The sequence below is a fragment of the Glycine soja genome, chromosome 18 (genome assembly GCF_004193775.1).
Source record: "Glycine soja cultivar W05 chromosome 18, ASM419377v2, whole genome shotgun sequence".
Taxonomy (NCBI): Eukaryota; Viridiplantae; Streptophyta; class Magnoliopsida; order Fabales; family Fabaceae; genus Glycine; species Glycine soja.
The window spans coordinates 767,681-781,326 of record NC_041019.1 but is presented as its reverse complement, the minus strand read 5'-3'; the positions used below and the strand labels follow the sequence as shown (position 1 = coordinate 781,326).

Sequence of the window (13,646 nt, the reverse complement as noted above, 5' to 3'; positions counted from 1 at the left end):
AGAAGTATAGTAGAAAGTAGAAGCACTGTTTGTTTTCCCTAGGTTATCTCAGTATAGTACACACAGTTTTTGGCTTTTGCATATTTTGACAAGCAGCAGCCTCACTCACTTTACCTGGGATGCCTGAACAATCTTCCCACTCAGTTCAGTTCACTTTTTTTTAATAGTGTCATATATTTTCAATCTAAAGCCACCCAACGTGTCATCTTTCGGCATTAAACTTAAAAAAAACTGCATCACTGTTCCAATTTCCCATAACTATACTTTATGTACCTTAATTCTTTAACAAGTAGAATAGCTTCGGGTTTCATGTACAAACGAACATTTAAAATAAAATAAAGTTTGCAAAAGCATTCAATCCTTTCTTTTATAAAATCAAATTTGTGAATCATTAGATTTCCTTTAAAATTCATATATATTATTTTGAACTGAAATTCAAACATGAGTTATTGTAGCTAGGTAGGATCAAACAAAACCAAAGGGATATATACTAACGTACGCCACAGGGACCGTTAGCTGTGCGGCGCCAATATTCGTTGGTGTTGTGCTCTCTCTCTCTCTCTCTCTCTCTCTTTGTGTCTTTCCTTTGATATTTTTTAACTCTCCTTAACTTATTATAACCCAACAAACAAACCCAACCTTTTTTTGAACTCACTAACACAAGCACTGATCCTAACTTGGCCCTCTTTTCTGTATCTCTCACAAAAATGGATAATGGTTGTTTCTCTTCCCCAAAGCGTGATTTTCCTGCTGGTCTGAGAGTTCTGGTTGTGGATGATGATCCTACGTGGCTCAAGATCCTTGAGAAGATGCTAAAGAAGTGCAATTATGAAGGTTGGTATGTTTTAAGTCATGACTCATGAGTGGTTCCTTTTGCTTCCACACACTGCGACTTTTGTTATGTGCTAAGTTACCAATATTAGTTTGATGTACTAAATATCTATAAAATTGATATAAAAAATTCTTGTTATGTGCTAAGTTACCAATATTGGTTTAATTTTTTGAAGCTTTAGTGTGTGATAGGTCGTGGTCATATTGTCACGGATCAGTCAGTTTCTAAGGAATGTGCTCCTTTTTTTAGGGGGAAAAACATCCTTCTTTTAAGCATGTAAACTGGTGACATTTAAATAGCTAGTTTTTTTTTTGGTGGAAATTTAAATAGCTAGTTAATGTTAATTACTCACGTTTTTGCAGCATTTTTTTATAGCTATATTTTTTATAAAAAAAAATGGGAATTTTAGCTATTACTAGTACTTGATAAATTGATATTTCAACTTTTTAAAGGACCACCCTTTTCATGTTTCAAGAAGCAAAAACTTGAATTGCAGAGAAGTTCAGATTGCGAAGTTATTATTAGTCCTTAGATGGGGCAGGTTATAATTAGATTATTAGCTCCGGTTCTATCTTCTGTGTTGCCATGTCTGTTAATATTAAAAAATCTAGAGAGTAGCATAAAAAAGTTCCCTTATCGAATTTGATTCTTTCTAGTCTAAATTTACTGTCTTTTGGCCTTGTCTATTATATGGTATCTCAGGAATTAATATTCCATCCACTCTCTCATCCATTAATAACATGCACTAAACTCACTTAGATTGGACATTTGTCCTCAGTAGATTGCAAAAAAATTGCTGTCATAAATGGAAGGTAGAGATTTTAGTGCTTATGTAGTTATATATGATTCAGATGAAAACACCAATAGAAGCACAATCCAAATGAGTAATATTTGCAATAAGATGTTATATTATATGAAGAGACATCTGAGTGTTAGTCTAAATGTCATAGGTAGCATTAAGAGCTTGTGTCTCTCAGGTTATGTGATCTTTACATCATGCAACAGTGATCATGAACTTGGGTAATATGAGAGATATCAGTAACTGGAGACTTTTAAAGGTTTTGTTATGTCAACATCTTTACTGGTTTTCAGTCCCCTATCTGTGTTTTTTTCTTCTTTTTTTTTTCTGTGATCTGTCTCTCTGTTCGTATGAATGAGATTTCATACAAGTAGCAAACTTTGGAAAGCAAGCACGCATCTTATGTCCTTTTATGTATTCTCTGTTATGATGGCTGATTTCTTAATGCTATTCTGACTCTTCTCTATCATTTGCATCAGTGACTACATGTTGTTTAGCAAGGCATGCTCTAAGCTTGCTTCGTGAACGGAAGGATGGATATGATATAGTGATCAGCGATGTAAACATGCCTGACATGGATGGTTTTAAACTTCTTGAGCATGTTGGGCTTGAGATGGATCTTCCTGTCATTAGTCAGTTCTCTATCAATAATATATTCAAGTTTTTAGTTGTATCATATCATTGTAATCCTTTGATCACATTGATTGAAACTCCAAGCTCTGACAAGTCACACTTTACAATGCTGTTCAGTGATGTCTGTGGATGGGGAAACAAGCAAGGTGATGAAAGGTGTTCAACATGGAGCCTGTGATTATCTCCTTAAGCCTATAAGGATGAAAGAACTGAGAAACATATGGCAGCATGTCTTTAGAAAAAAGATACATGAGGCAAAAGAATTTGAAAGTTTTGAGAGCATTCACTTGATGAGAAATGGATCAGAGCTATCAGATGATGGGAACCTGTTTGCTGTAGAAGATGTTACCTCATCAAAGAAAAGAAAAGATGCAGATAGCAAACACGATGACAAAGAATGTTTGGATCCATCATCCACCAAGAAAGCTAGAGTAGTCTGGTCTGTAGATCTTCATCAGAAGTTTGTTAAAGCAGTGAATCAGATTGGATTTGATAGTAAGTTTCTTTTCAAAGTTCTGCATAAAGTGTTATTTGCAATCATCACTGTGACTTCTATAAATCTTGTTATGCTTCCTAGATGAATTAAAGCGTGACTGCCAGGCATAATCTTTTGTTGCATGTAGTCATCTTATATCTTGAACGCACACAAAAAAAAATTGTAACAAATAATTTCTGTTTGGCAGAAGTGGGGCCCAAGAAAATACTAGATCTGATGAATGTCCCATGGCTGACTAGAGAGAATGTTGCTAGCCACTTGCAGGTGATGCTATATTTTCACACCAGTATGTTATACTTAGACTATAGAGAAAGAAACATGTATACTTTCTTTCATTCAGATGAGCATCTAGATTCTTAATATTTTTTATTGTATGCATGATTACATCTCATTTATATCACCGTTTGGTAGACTTAGAATCACAACAAAGCTTCACTTTAATACAATAGGGTGTAAGTGTAACCTCCAAACCATAGGTCCTGTACAAATGTTTCGTAGAAATATTACAACTTAACACGTTACTCAGCATGTCCATCTCCATCTAATGTAGGTTTTGTTACTCAAACTTGCACACCAAGAAGATACAGATCCTCTCATAAATTCAATAAAGCAAAATAATAGGATAGAAAAATGGCAAAACTTATATACAGTTCCTTATGTTCTGTTTGTACTATTTACTAATCAAAATTGAAGTTTCATCTCGATAATCTGCACAATTCTTTAATGCAAACCTTTATATGATGAAACTGCAATTCTAATTAGATAACAACACAAACATCTATAGAACTGTATCTAAGTTTTGTCCATAGAAGAAATGTATGTTTCTATAATGTTTCATAAGTTTGAAACCAAGGTTCTTACTAAGAAATCTTTAATTATGCAGAAATACAGGCTTTATTTGAGTAGGATTCAGAAAGAAAACGATCAGAGATCTTCCTCAAGTGGAATGAAGCATTCAGATTTTCCTTCAAAAGATATGGGAAGTTTTGGTTTTCAGAACTCAGTAATCAAGCAACAAAATGATGTTGCAATTGACAACTACAATCATTCAGATGGATCATTACAACTTCAGAATGTGGAAACTAAAAGTCATGAAGCTGATCCCAAGGGAATTGTTTCACAGTCCACCATAGCAAAAAAAGGAAGGATTTTGACTGGTAACATTGCTGACACGAACATGAGAGAGAGTTTAAGGGTTGGCCTTAATCAAACTTTTCCCCCTCTAGAGTCAGAAGGAAACCATGCAGTGTTTGATTGTTCCATGCCAACACCATACTCTTGGACTGAAGTTCCACACATGCAACTCAAAGAAGAACACAAGTCACTTGTTTATTTAGAAGATAGCTTCAATCAGTTGCCATTACATGGTAAGCAGCAGCAACACATCCATGTGGATCAATCACAATCAGTTGCTTCAATTAGTTCCGCTCCCTCAATAACCGAGGAAGAGGCTGCTGCTTGTATAGAACCAAAACCTTTGTTTGCAGATTACAACAATGATTATGCCAGTTCTGTGAGTTCAACAGGGAATGCAGTTGCCACCTTTCCTATTCAACCAGGAAGTCTTATTATGAATGGTCAATCTTCAGAACGCATTTCCACTACAACTTCTGGATTGAAAACACAGGAATATAATAATCTCAGTAGCATTTCTGATCAGGAAATTTACCAAAGAAACCTTTTGGGATGTGAGGCAGCTTCTGCATCATTGGACGAGGACTTGCATTTCTATTGGCTAGAAGGCGAATGCTATAATAATATGAACTTTGGTCTGCAGAATATAGGAATGTCTGAATATTATGATCCAGGACTTATTTCAGAAGCTCCAATCCACTTATATGATTCAGCTGATTACTCAGTTATGGATCAAGGTCTATTCATAGCATGATTTGCTTTGCCTTTCCTGCATCTTCAACAAAAATCATAATTCACTCATGAAAGGACAATTTAGTGTTTCTTGTAGCTAACTACTGCTTTATTGGAGAATTTCAACCTCAAGGGTTGGGGTATTCTTTTTCCAATCATCGAGGATTTGGATATATATTGCAGTATGTATAAAAATGGGTGCTGACAAGTATTGAGCTTAATTAATGACCTTGCTTCCTTCTTATTTTATTCTTGCCTAAAGTAAAGAAATAAAAATGCCAACTCACATTACTTTCTACATATTATTGTTGAATGAAAATGAGCACCGTTTGAGTTTTTACAAAATAAAATGGACTCAAATAATTTGTTAAGACTCGCATAAAATTTACTAACAATAATGTAATGAAAAGAACGTGTAAACAAGATGATAACATTCTTATAAGAAATGTGTGAAGCAGGAATAGTTTAATTGCATATTATAGTGTAAATTGTAAATAACAGATTGCCTCCAGCCAAACACATGCAAAGTCTTGCCTCAAGGGAACTTGAGTATATTTAATGATGTACATTTTCACATGATAATCATATGCTAGTACTGGCTGAAAAATAGGAGCCGTGCGCATTTATCACGGTAACTTACTTTAAAGTGATTGGTTGGAAGAGTAGTTTTAGAAGCAAGCAATGACCAGAAAATGTTAAACAGAGAAGCTTAAAGAGATTTTTATCAACATTAATAAGGGTAATAAATGTTTAGTATAAATCATTATTTTCTTAAATTTACAAGAATGAACACGACTTTCCTTTTAGGTAGGAAGTATTACCTTTTGGTCTATGGGGGACAAAAAGAGAAAAGGGAACGCCGCACATACATGAACCGCACTCCTTTATGTACGGGTAAAATTCTTAAAACACACGCTCCCAGAAAAAATATATTAATGTCCTCGACACTTAATATTTGAATGGTTCGTAACAAAGTGGCGAATCACAAAGTTGTATGCAACTAAAGGTATACAAGTCCTATCTATCTTTACGTATATAGCCTAAACCTATTTTTTTACAAACTTAGGGTTTAACATATATGTTAATGCTCCTAGGTCAAAACTTATTGAGTCCTAGATATAACTAACAAAGACTACAAAATTTTCCTTCTAAATGTGAAAACACATCGGGGTATTTGAGGCTGTCTAAACACCACTAGTGTTTTAGTCTCTTCGACAGCTTTTTCTTCAAATCACAGGCACAGTCAGATGCTCCTTGTTCTCATTGCTGAATATTTGGTGAAGCATTTTCTCTTGTGGTATTTGATGATGAAGTTACTGGTCGCCATGCTGTTCGGTAGTTTTTTTCTGCAGTACGTTTGGAGGTGCTGATAGGAGGCTTCCATGAATTTCCTAAGCTTCTGTCCTGAACTGTGCTAGAACTAGAACTCGCTTTCCTCCCAAGTTTTGGTGACTGGGGCAGTGTAAGTGAGATCTGGAAAAGAACAAATAAATAAAATTAAAGGTCAAAACAAAAGAAAATGGAAATACAATATTATAAATCACAAGTTGAAAGCATCACCCAGAATCAAAGAAAATGCAATACAATAATATAAATCACAAGTTGAAAGCATCTCCAGGTAGGAATGAACCGACAGAGATTAATGGTTGACAGATTATGTGGAACTGTGATGATCATTGGTCATAAAGCCTTTGTAAAGTGAACAGAATTGATTGACAAGCAACATCCTTTAGAACATAAATAAAAAATCCACAAACAAGGATTTATGGCTAATCCAGCACTGAAGCATCCAGATGAGTAAACAAAAGTGCATTTAGTCAACGGTTCAACAAAATTTATGGTTGTTGTTGCTGTTAAATAGCATTTAGTCGATGGAATTACTTTCAACAACAGAAGTAATAAGTAAATATACCTTTCTAGTCTGATTGCTTGGAGATTGTGATCCACCAGGCTTGTCTTCGTTTAGTTTGGATATAGAGCCACTGCGCTGCCGCAGCTTCTTGTGATCATGCTCTGTTTTACCCTGCATCAACATCAAATTAAAGATGTTAAATAACCTTTTTATTAAGCAATAAAGAGCATTTGAAACTGAATTATGAAGCTGTGTCTTGACTCTTGACTAACTCCTTTTTTCCTAAATTGTAGTGCCTTAGGGCCATCAGCACAAAAGAAAAAAGAAACATACATATTTAAGAATTACTGCTTATATATCAGATCAAATTCCAGCTTTATGACATTTCCCTAACGGTTATTGGCACCAATAGTTTTCCCTAGAGAAAAGGTAAATCATGTACCAGAAGAGCTATTATTATAAAATTATTCACCTTGAGAGTCCGTTGCAACTTAACTTTCTCTTCTTCCTTGGATTTAGTTTCATCCATCCTCTGCAAGAACTGAAATACAAAAAAAAGGGGGGGGAAAGCCAGTAAGACCTATAGTTCTACCATAAATTGCACAGCTAATGTAAGGGGCAAGGAAAAGAACTTGCCTCTTTGCGTTTAACTGCTCTTTCTTCACTTCTGAATCTAAAAGGTGTAGATATGGTAGCTGATTGGGGGTTGCTTTTGGTGGGGCCTGAAGATTTCAGGCAGCTGTTCCCACATTTATGCAACAACCAAAAAAAAAAAAGTATAAATGAGACCTCACATATTTTTAAGGATGTTTAAACTTTTTATTCTGAATTTCAAATAGTAAAAGCAAGCTTGGTAGGAAAAGTTTGTAGCTCTTAATGGAGCAGCAAACAGAGATTCATTAAATGTAGCAACCCAAAAAAGTGTACATTAAAAAAAAATAGCAACTAGTTAAATGCTCTTACTCAAAAGAAATGGAGGAGGAAGGTTTTGCATTTGCTGTAAGAGCTCCAGATACAGACTTATTAAGTGGTCTTTCAGTCCTGACATACACAAATCTGATGTGTCAGGGAAATTTTCTAATGATACACACACATAGTTGAAGCCATAGCTCACAAGGAAGATATTTGAACACAACATAAAAAAAGGAGGCTCAGAAGACAACATACCTTCTACCCTGAGAAGGGGGATTTGCTGAAGCTTGATTTAGCAAACCATGAGATACCTAAAGAAGGGGGAAAAAATCTTTAGCAACCAGCATAATTTGCTAGCAAGAGTACCATTTCAAATGTTTTTAATTTCCTCAGAAAAACCACTGATGTAAATGTAGGTACAAACAAAAAGTGGATATGTCAATACCTTAGTGGATGTCTGCAACACCCCTGGATTATTTTTGGAAATGTTAGAATGATTTTTTTTAATTCCGTTCTGTTCCAACACTGAAGCTGTTTTACTTGTTTCACCTGCACCAGAAGGCAGATTGATTGACATGTGGAGTGACCTTTTAGTTGGTCTCTTCTCCACTGAGTTTCCAACAGATTTCATACTTTTTGCAGCAAAGTTTATTCCATTTCTGGGTTTAGCAGCTACAGTATCTGTTTTGCTTGTCATACCGGCACCAGATGGGAGATTGATTGACATGCGAAGTGATGGTGCAGTTATTCTTTTCTTCTCAACCAACCCTCTAACAGACTTCTTACTTGTTGAAAAATTGTTTGTGCCATTTCTGGACTGTGAAGCAGTGGCAGTTCTTTTGCGTGTTTCACCGCTGCCAGATGGAAGATTGATTGACATGCGGACTGACTGTGCAATTAGTCTCTTCTTCTCAACTGAGTCTCCAACAGACTTCTTAACTTTTGGACCACTGTTTATTCCGCTTCTGGGTAGCACAGCAGCCTTCCTTTCATCAAGAGAACGAGAATGTTTGGCAACCACAGTTTTGGTTGATAATTTCGGAGAAGAGTTTGCTTCTCTTCCCTTGACAGACAAAGTTAAAACTTCCTGACCAACAGCACCCTGCAGCATATGTATGATAAATGTAAAGAGTTGCAACAATTATAAATTTAGCCATCAGAAGAAACAAAAGGAAATAACATAAAAACAAAGAAGGAAAAGCATAGATTTACATGATCAGGTGTCTTCTCTTCTGCAGGGACAGCAATATATGTATTGTCCTCAACATGATGAAGCTGGTTAGAATAAGAATTAGCAACAAATGTGCAACTTTCCACGTTAAGATCTGTATCAGTGCGAGGATGTGGCACATCCTCTGCTCCTTTCACATTGGAAATGTCCAAATGACTTTGTCCGGCATCACATTTATGTTGGTCAGTATCAGCACATTCAACAACTTGGTAATTAGCAGTTTCATTATCCAGCTGTTCATTGGCGGCCACAACATTTGCCACATTTGAACTCGTCCCAAAGGATGAATCGGCACAGTTTCCTTCGTGAACTTGTGCCTCAAAAGTTCCATTAGCCTGAGCATTTGCTTCTGGGATCAATGCAGCTGCTCTCTCTGCAGCTGCTCTCTTGTAATGAGCCTCAAAGTAGGCTTTCTTCGCGGCAACAGAACCCGGCTTGGAATATTTCTCAGCTTCTTCTACATAGCGATTGTGTGAAAATGTTGACCATTTCTCCCAATCCAGGCCTTCTGTCATAAACCTCCCAAAAGAGATAGATTCTCCAAGCGCACGAATAGGGTTACCCTGGAATCACAAAGAAAATTTAAAATTAAATAAATAAATACCAATATATATAACAAGTCACCACAGACTCAACAACGGAGAAGAAACTGCAAAATCGTAATATTGATATAAATCTTAAATTAAAATTAAAAAAAAAAAGTATCCGTAACATTGGTGAATTTACCAGCGACATCGAAACCCATGCGTGATTGCTATCCTCGACAAAAACAACGTGAGTTTGAATTATAGAAATTTTCAGAACTTTGGCAAAGGAATCCATAACCCGATAAATCGGAATGAAAAAAAAAATGAAGGCGGCGAGAAGTTCTTCAGTTCAGTTCATGGTATAATTATATGAACGTTTTTAACCGAATAGTTAAGTTGCAGCAGAAAACGCAATTCTAAATTCTAAAATTCCAAAATCGAAACAAAATGCAGTTACGGACACTCTAACCTCTCTCTCTCTCTCATTCTCTCAACAACCAAAAACCAAACATAGCACAACACCATTTCTCAGTAACCAACCGAACAAAAAAAAAAACAGAAAAAGTTGAGATTACGAAACCAAAAAAAAAAAAAACTCACGTCGCAACAAGTAGCCTCTGCGGGAGTGGAGAAGGATCGAACAAGACACGCCGATGATTCAGCCATAACCCAAAGCAAAACCCTTACTCGACAAACAAACAAACAAACAACTCTAACCACATTCAGAAGACTGAACCTAAACTCTGGTGCTTCAGAAATTAATGTGAATCACAAATTAAACGGTCCAATAAACGTAAATTCCCAATACACAAAATCTCAATGGCACCGCCTATTGGATATTGTTTGAGTAACGCTGAGGTTTTTTTAATTTTACTTTGGTATTTATACTGACTCGCTAGGCTCCTTGGTTGGAGTATGAATTGGACACGACGTGGATTCTGGCCCTAATATGAATCTTCGTCTCATTCTGAAAATAAAGGACACTTTCTCCCATTCGTTTGAAGAGAAAAATATTCAAGAAAAAAAATATTAAAATGATATAAGATTTATATTTTTATACTTTATCTTAAAATTTTTATATCGCAATTTTTTTTTCACTCTACTTAACATATACTCTATTTTTAATTTTATTTTGGTATGGATTCCGCTACGGATTTGGCCCACAAGTTTGAATTATTTCGTGCTAATCTTATTTTCCCTAACGTCTAGTTTTCCTAATTTTTTTTCTTTTATTTTGTCGTTTTTGGCCGTTAGATTTGTTTGCTGTTGCATTTAACATTCCATTTTTCAATTACCAAAAAACAAATTCCATTTTATCTAAATATAATTTGTGATGGATTGAATGATTATTGAAAAGTGGAGAAATGGAATGTTAGTAACATACTGTATTTGTTAATGCAATTTTAAAAACAAATTATGATTGAAATTTATCGTAAACTGTAAATTTATAAGACTCATTGTTTCACTAAATTTTATAATTTCTAATAAATTTTAATTAATAATAAAAATATTTTAAAAAATATATTATTAATGTCTCAATACTGAGAAAATATTAAGTTGTATATAGTATAGGTGTGTTCGAAAAAAAAATGCTATAATGTTAATCAATTTTTAGTTTTATTGTAATTATTTTATAAAGAAATAATTTGTTATAAATAATAATTTATGACTAGATAATATTATAATTTTTTTACATTATTAGTGGATTATTCGTTTATTGTGTGTTGACTAAACAAACAAATAACTTTATTCACGGTCCAAACAATAAGTAGCTTCCTAAAAAATAATTTGTAAGATCATATTAACCAAATCCAATATTGTTTATGCTAACTTTAGTAGGATTGTTATTATGGTTTGAATTTGGACCAAGGAAATATGAGCGGGGGCAAATCTAAAGCAAGTATAGATAAAAAAAATAATGTCCAACGGCCATTTCTGCAATTATTGTTGTTCCATCTAGGCCAACCCAACAACGTGCTGTTTGATGCATACTTTTTAATAATGATTAAGTGATTTTTTATGCAGAACGATTAAGTGATTAACCATTGTTTAAACACAATGCTATTGACATGATTTTATCATGTTCTTAATGAAATATTATATTAATTTTTAATCATTATTTCTAATTAATGATTAACAAAATTGTCTTACAAGAATGATATATGAACACTTCCATTTTACAAACACTTTATTAACAAAATTATTTTTCTTTATTTCCTTCTTATAACACAATATTAATTATTTATTATATTTATATTTTTCTCTCTTTCTCTTCTTAAAATGTTAAATAGCATGGACTGGTCCATCCAACATTTCCCATTGTTTTAATAAAATTTACTTTTGTATTATAAATTCATTTGGTTCCTTTTTTAATATGTAAAACTTTTATTCTGTACATTCTTTTTTTTTCCTTAATGGCACATGGCTTGATTTGTTTAGATATTTTGTTTTAAGAAAATCTCAATTATGAACATTTTCAAACCTTCTATATTGAGAGTTCATTATAAATAAGTTAAAATCATAATTATTATACTATATTTGTTTATATTTTTATTTTGATATATTTATGATAAATATATGAATAAAATGTATGTTTATGATTTATTAAGAGTTAATGTACATTTAGTTATGAATACCGATGAGTTTAATTAATTCAACAAGGTGTATGAATTTTTTGTAAATTCATGTATAAAATAAATAGTTATGAATAGAAACATGTACCTGAGTTGCTTATTTTTTCAAGTTTAGAAAACAAATAACTATAAAAATTAAATTTCACGTGTTTTTTTTTTTTTTGCTGCAAGTAATGTTCAGAAGTTAAAAGTATAAGACAGTATATATTTTGGTTAAAAAAAAGACAGTATAATATTTAATCTATACTAATGTATATATTTAAAGACAATATGCATTTATTTATATTAATGTATACCTTTATTTCTTTTGGTGAATATAAACTATAAAATAGTTTTTATGATTTATTAAAATATATATATAAGACAATATTTTTTATATTTAGGATTAATAGCACAATGTATTTAAAAGTAAATTTTATTTGCACTTTTGATCTCTTAGGTATCACAATTGTATAATTTTAGTTCTTCAAATTTTAATTGTATTAATTGAGCCTATCATGTGATTTTAATCTTTCCTATTTCAATTGAACCAATTATATCCCTTATATATTGTCTTATGCGATTTTAGTCCTTCTTTTTATTAGATCAATACTATTCCTATTAACAGTTTATACACTGGAGGGATAAAAATTACACAATTATAATACTTTAGAATTCCAATTAAAACTTTAAAGACTAAATATCAATATTTGTTATACCTAAAAAAATCAATTTATACAATAGTGATATTTAGAAGAATAAAAGTATAATTAAACCTATGAATAATTATTATAATGAGCTTTTGATTGTGCAACTAATCTTTTTTTTTTAATTCTAACGTTTTAAAATTATTGACGCTTTAAGTGTTGTTTTATGTTGAGAATTAATTAACTTCTGACATATTATAGATAGTGCGTCTATTAGAGTAATTTTGGTTCTTAAAATTGTGAAGAATTAATATTTATGTTATAAAGGTCCCCTCAAATTCATTTTGCCAGTCAATATAGTCCACAACCTACCAAATGTTACATGAATAGTAATGTTTTTGTTGATTCTGTTAGACATAAGCATGTGCCTGGATTACATTTTAAAAAGTAAAGTTGGGTTAAACTTGTAAAGTTAAATTTAGTTAAAAGTGCGTTTAATGTAATTTGATTTAAATTTATGTTTGGAGGTTTTTAACGGAAAAAGAAAGAAAAGAGTAACTTTGGGATAAATCTCAGGTTGAGTAAAAATTATATTCAATTTAACCAAAAAATAATTTGTAAAACAAACAGATATAACTTTCCACGAAAAATCAATATTGTTCTAATATATCAAAAGTTTAACATCATTTATGAGTGAATCCAAAGGACGTTTACAAATAACTTCCTTCCTTAACCTACCAATACTCCTTTAAAACATTGAACATTAAAACAAACAATACCTTAAATTAAATGACTCTAAATTTAAGATTTGAGAGGAACAAATTTCTATTTGGATACCCAAATGTCAAACCAAATGCATCTTTAAGTGATCCCAGCTTACACTTTTAAATTCATTATTTAAATAATTCGCACCATCTAAATCAAAAAAAACATTTTGTATGACAATATAGGTGAAAAAATAAATGAAAAGCAACAATTATTTTTCTAAATTGCTCTCCAAATGAGTTAATAATTTCAATTTAAGTGAGAATAATTAGGGTATATTTGATTTGCATTTTTATTTTCTGTTTTCATTTTCAAAAAATTATAATTCTGAAAATATGTTTAATTTGACTTCTTATTTTCTGTACTGAAAACAAAATTTTATTATTTTCATTTTCTGATTGTTTCCAGTTTTCATTTTCATTGAAAATATTTTTAAAAATTCAACCAAATACATTTTGACTGAAAATGAAAACA

At 32.5% G+C, this 13,646-nt stretch overlaps 2 protein-coding genes across 5 annotated transcripts; one reads left to right on the top strand and one right to left on the bottom strand.

Moving 5' to 3' along the window:
* The first annotated feature begins 434 nt into the window (after positions 1 to 434).
* On the top strand, positions 435 to 4,922 carry LOC114395479 (two-component response regulator ARR11-like). 3 transcript variants are annotated; one of them, XM_028357269.1, is made up of 5 exons: positions 435 to 834; positions 2,111 to 2,263; positions 2,382 to 2,759; positions 2,948 to 3,024; positions 3,644 to 4,922. In XM_028357269.1, the coding sequence occupies exons 1-5, from the start codon at positions 708 to 710 to the stop codon at positions 4,646 to 4,648; spliced, it is 1,740 nt and encodes a 579-aa protein (XP_028213070.1). In that variant the 5' UTR covers positions 435 to 707; the 3' UTR covers positions 4,649 to 4,922. The 3 variants fall into 3 exon arrangements, with proteins under 3 accessions (XP_028213070.1, XP_028213073.1, XP_028213071.1); XM_028357272.1 differs by lacking the exon at positions 435 to 834 and adding an exon at positions 1,292 to 1,373; XM_028357270.1 differs by lacking the exon at positions 435 to 834 and adding an exon at positions 1,541 to 1,644.
* A 625-nt stretch (positions 4,923 to 5,547) lies between these two features.
* LOC114394989 lies at positions 5,548 to 10,085 on the bottom strand. 2 transcript variants are annotated; one of them, XM_028356673.1, is made up of 9 exons: positions 9,749 to 10,085; positions 8,603 to 9,184; positions 7,836 to 8,492; positions 7,646 to 7,701; positions 7,442 to 7,519; positions 7,115 to 7,217; positions 6,951 to 7,019; positions 6,539 to 6,649; positions 5,548 to 6,099 (listed from the first exon to the last, which is right to left on the bottom strand). In XM_028356673.1, exons 1-9 carry the CDS (start codon positions 9,812 to 9,814, stop codon positions 5,887 to 5,889), a joined length of 1,935 nt encoding a protein of 644 aa, XP_028212474.1. In that variant the 5' UTR covers positions 9,815 to 10,085; the 3' UTR covers positions 5,548 to 5,886. The 2 variants fall into 2 exon arrangements, with proteins under 2 accessions (XP_028212474.1, XP_028212473.1); XM_028356672.1 differs by lacking the exon at positions 9,749 to 10,085 and adding an exon at positions 9,348 to 9,650.
* Positions 10,086 to 13,646: the final 3,561 nt, after the last annotated feature.

Coding starts and splice junctions, on each gene's coding strand:
- LOC114395479 (XM_028357269.1), top strand. CDS start 708: ATGGATAATGGTTGTTTCTCTTCCCCAAAGCGTGATTTTCCTGCTGGT. Junction 2,264..2,381: donor GATGGATCTTCCTGTCATTA/GTCAGTTCTCTA, acceptor AATGCTGTTCAG/TGATGTCTGTGGATGGGGAA. Junction 2,760..2,947: donor GAATCAGATTGGATTTGATA/GTAAGTTTCTTT, acceptor TCTGTTTGGCAG/AAGTGGGGCCCAAGAAAATA.
- LOC114394989 (XM_028356672.1), bottom strand. CDS start 9,443: ATGGATTCCTTTGCCAAAGTTCTGAAAATTTCTATAATTCAAACTCAC. Junction 7,218..7,441: donor TCCTCCTCCATTTCTTTTGA/GTAAGAGCATTT, acceptor ATGTGGGAACAG/CTGCCTGAAATCTTCAGGCC. Junction 6,650..6,950: donor AGTTGCAACGGACTCTCAAG/GTGAATAATTTT, acceptor ATGTTGATGCAG/GGTAAAACAGAGCATGATCA.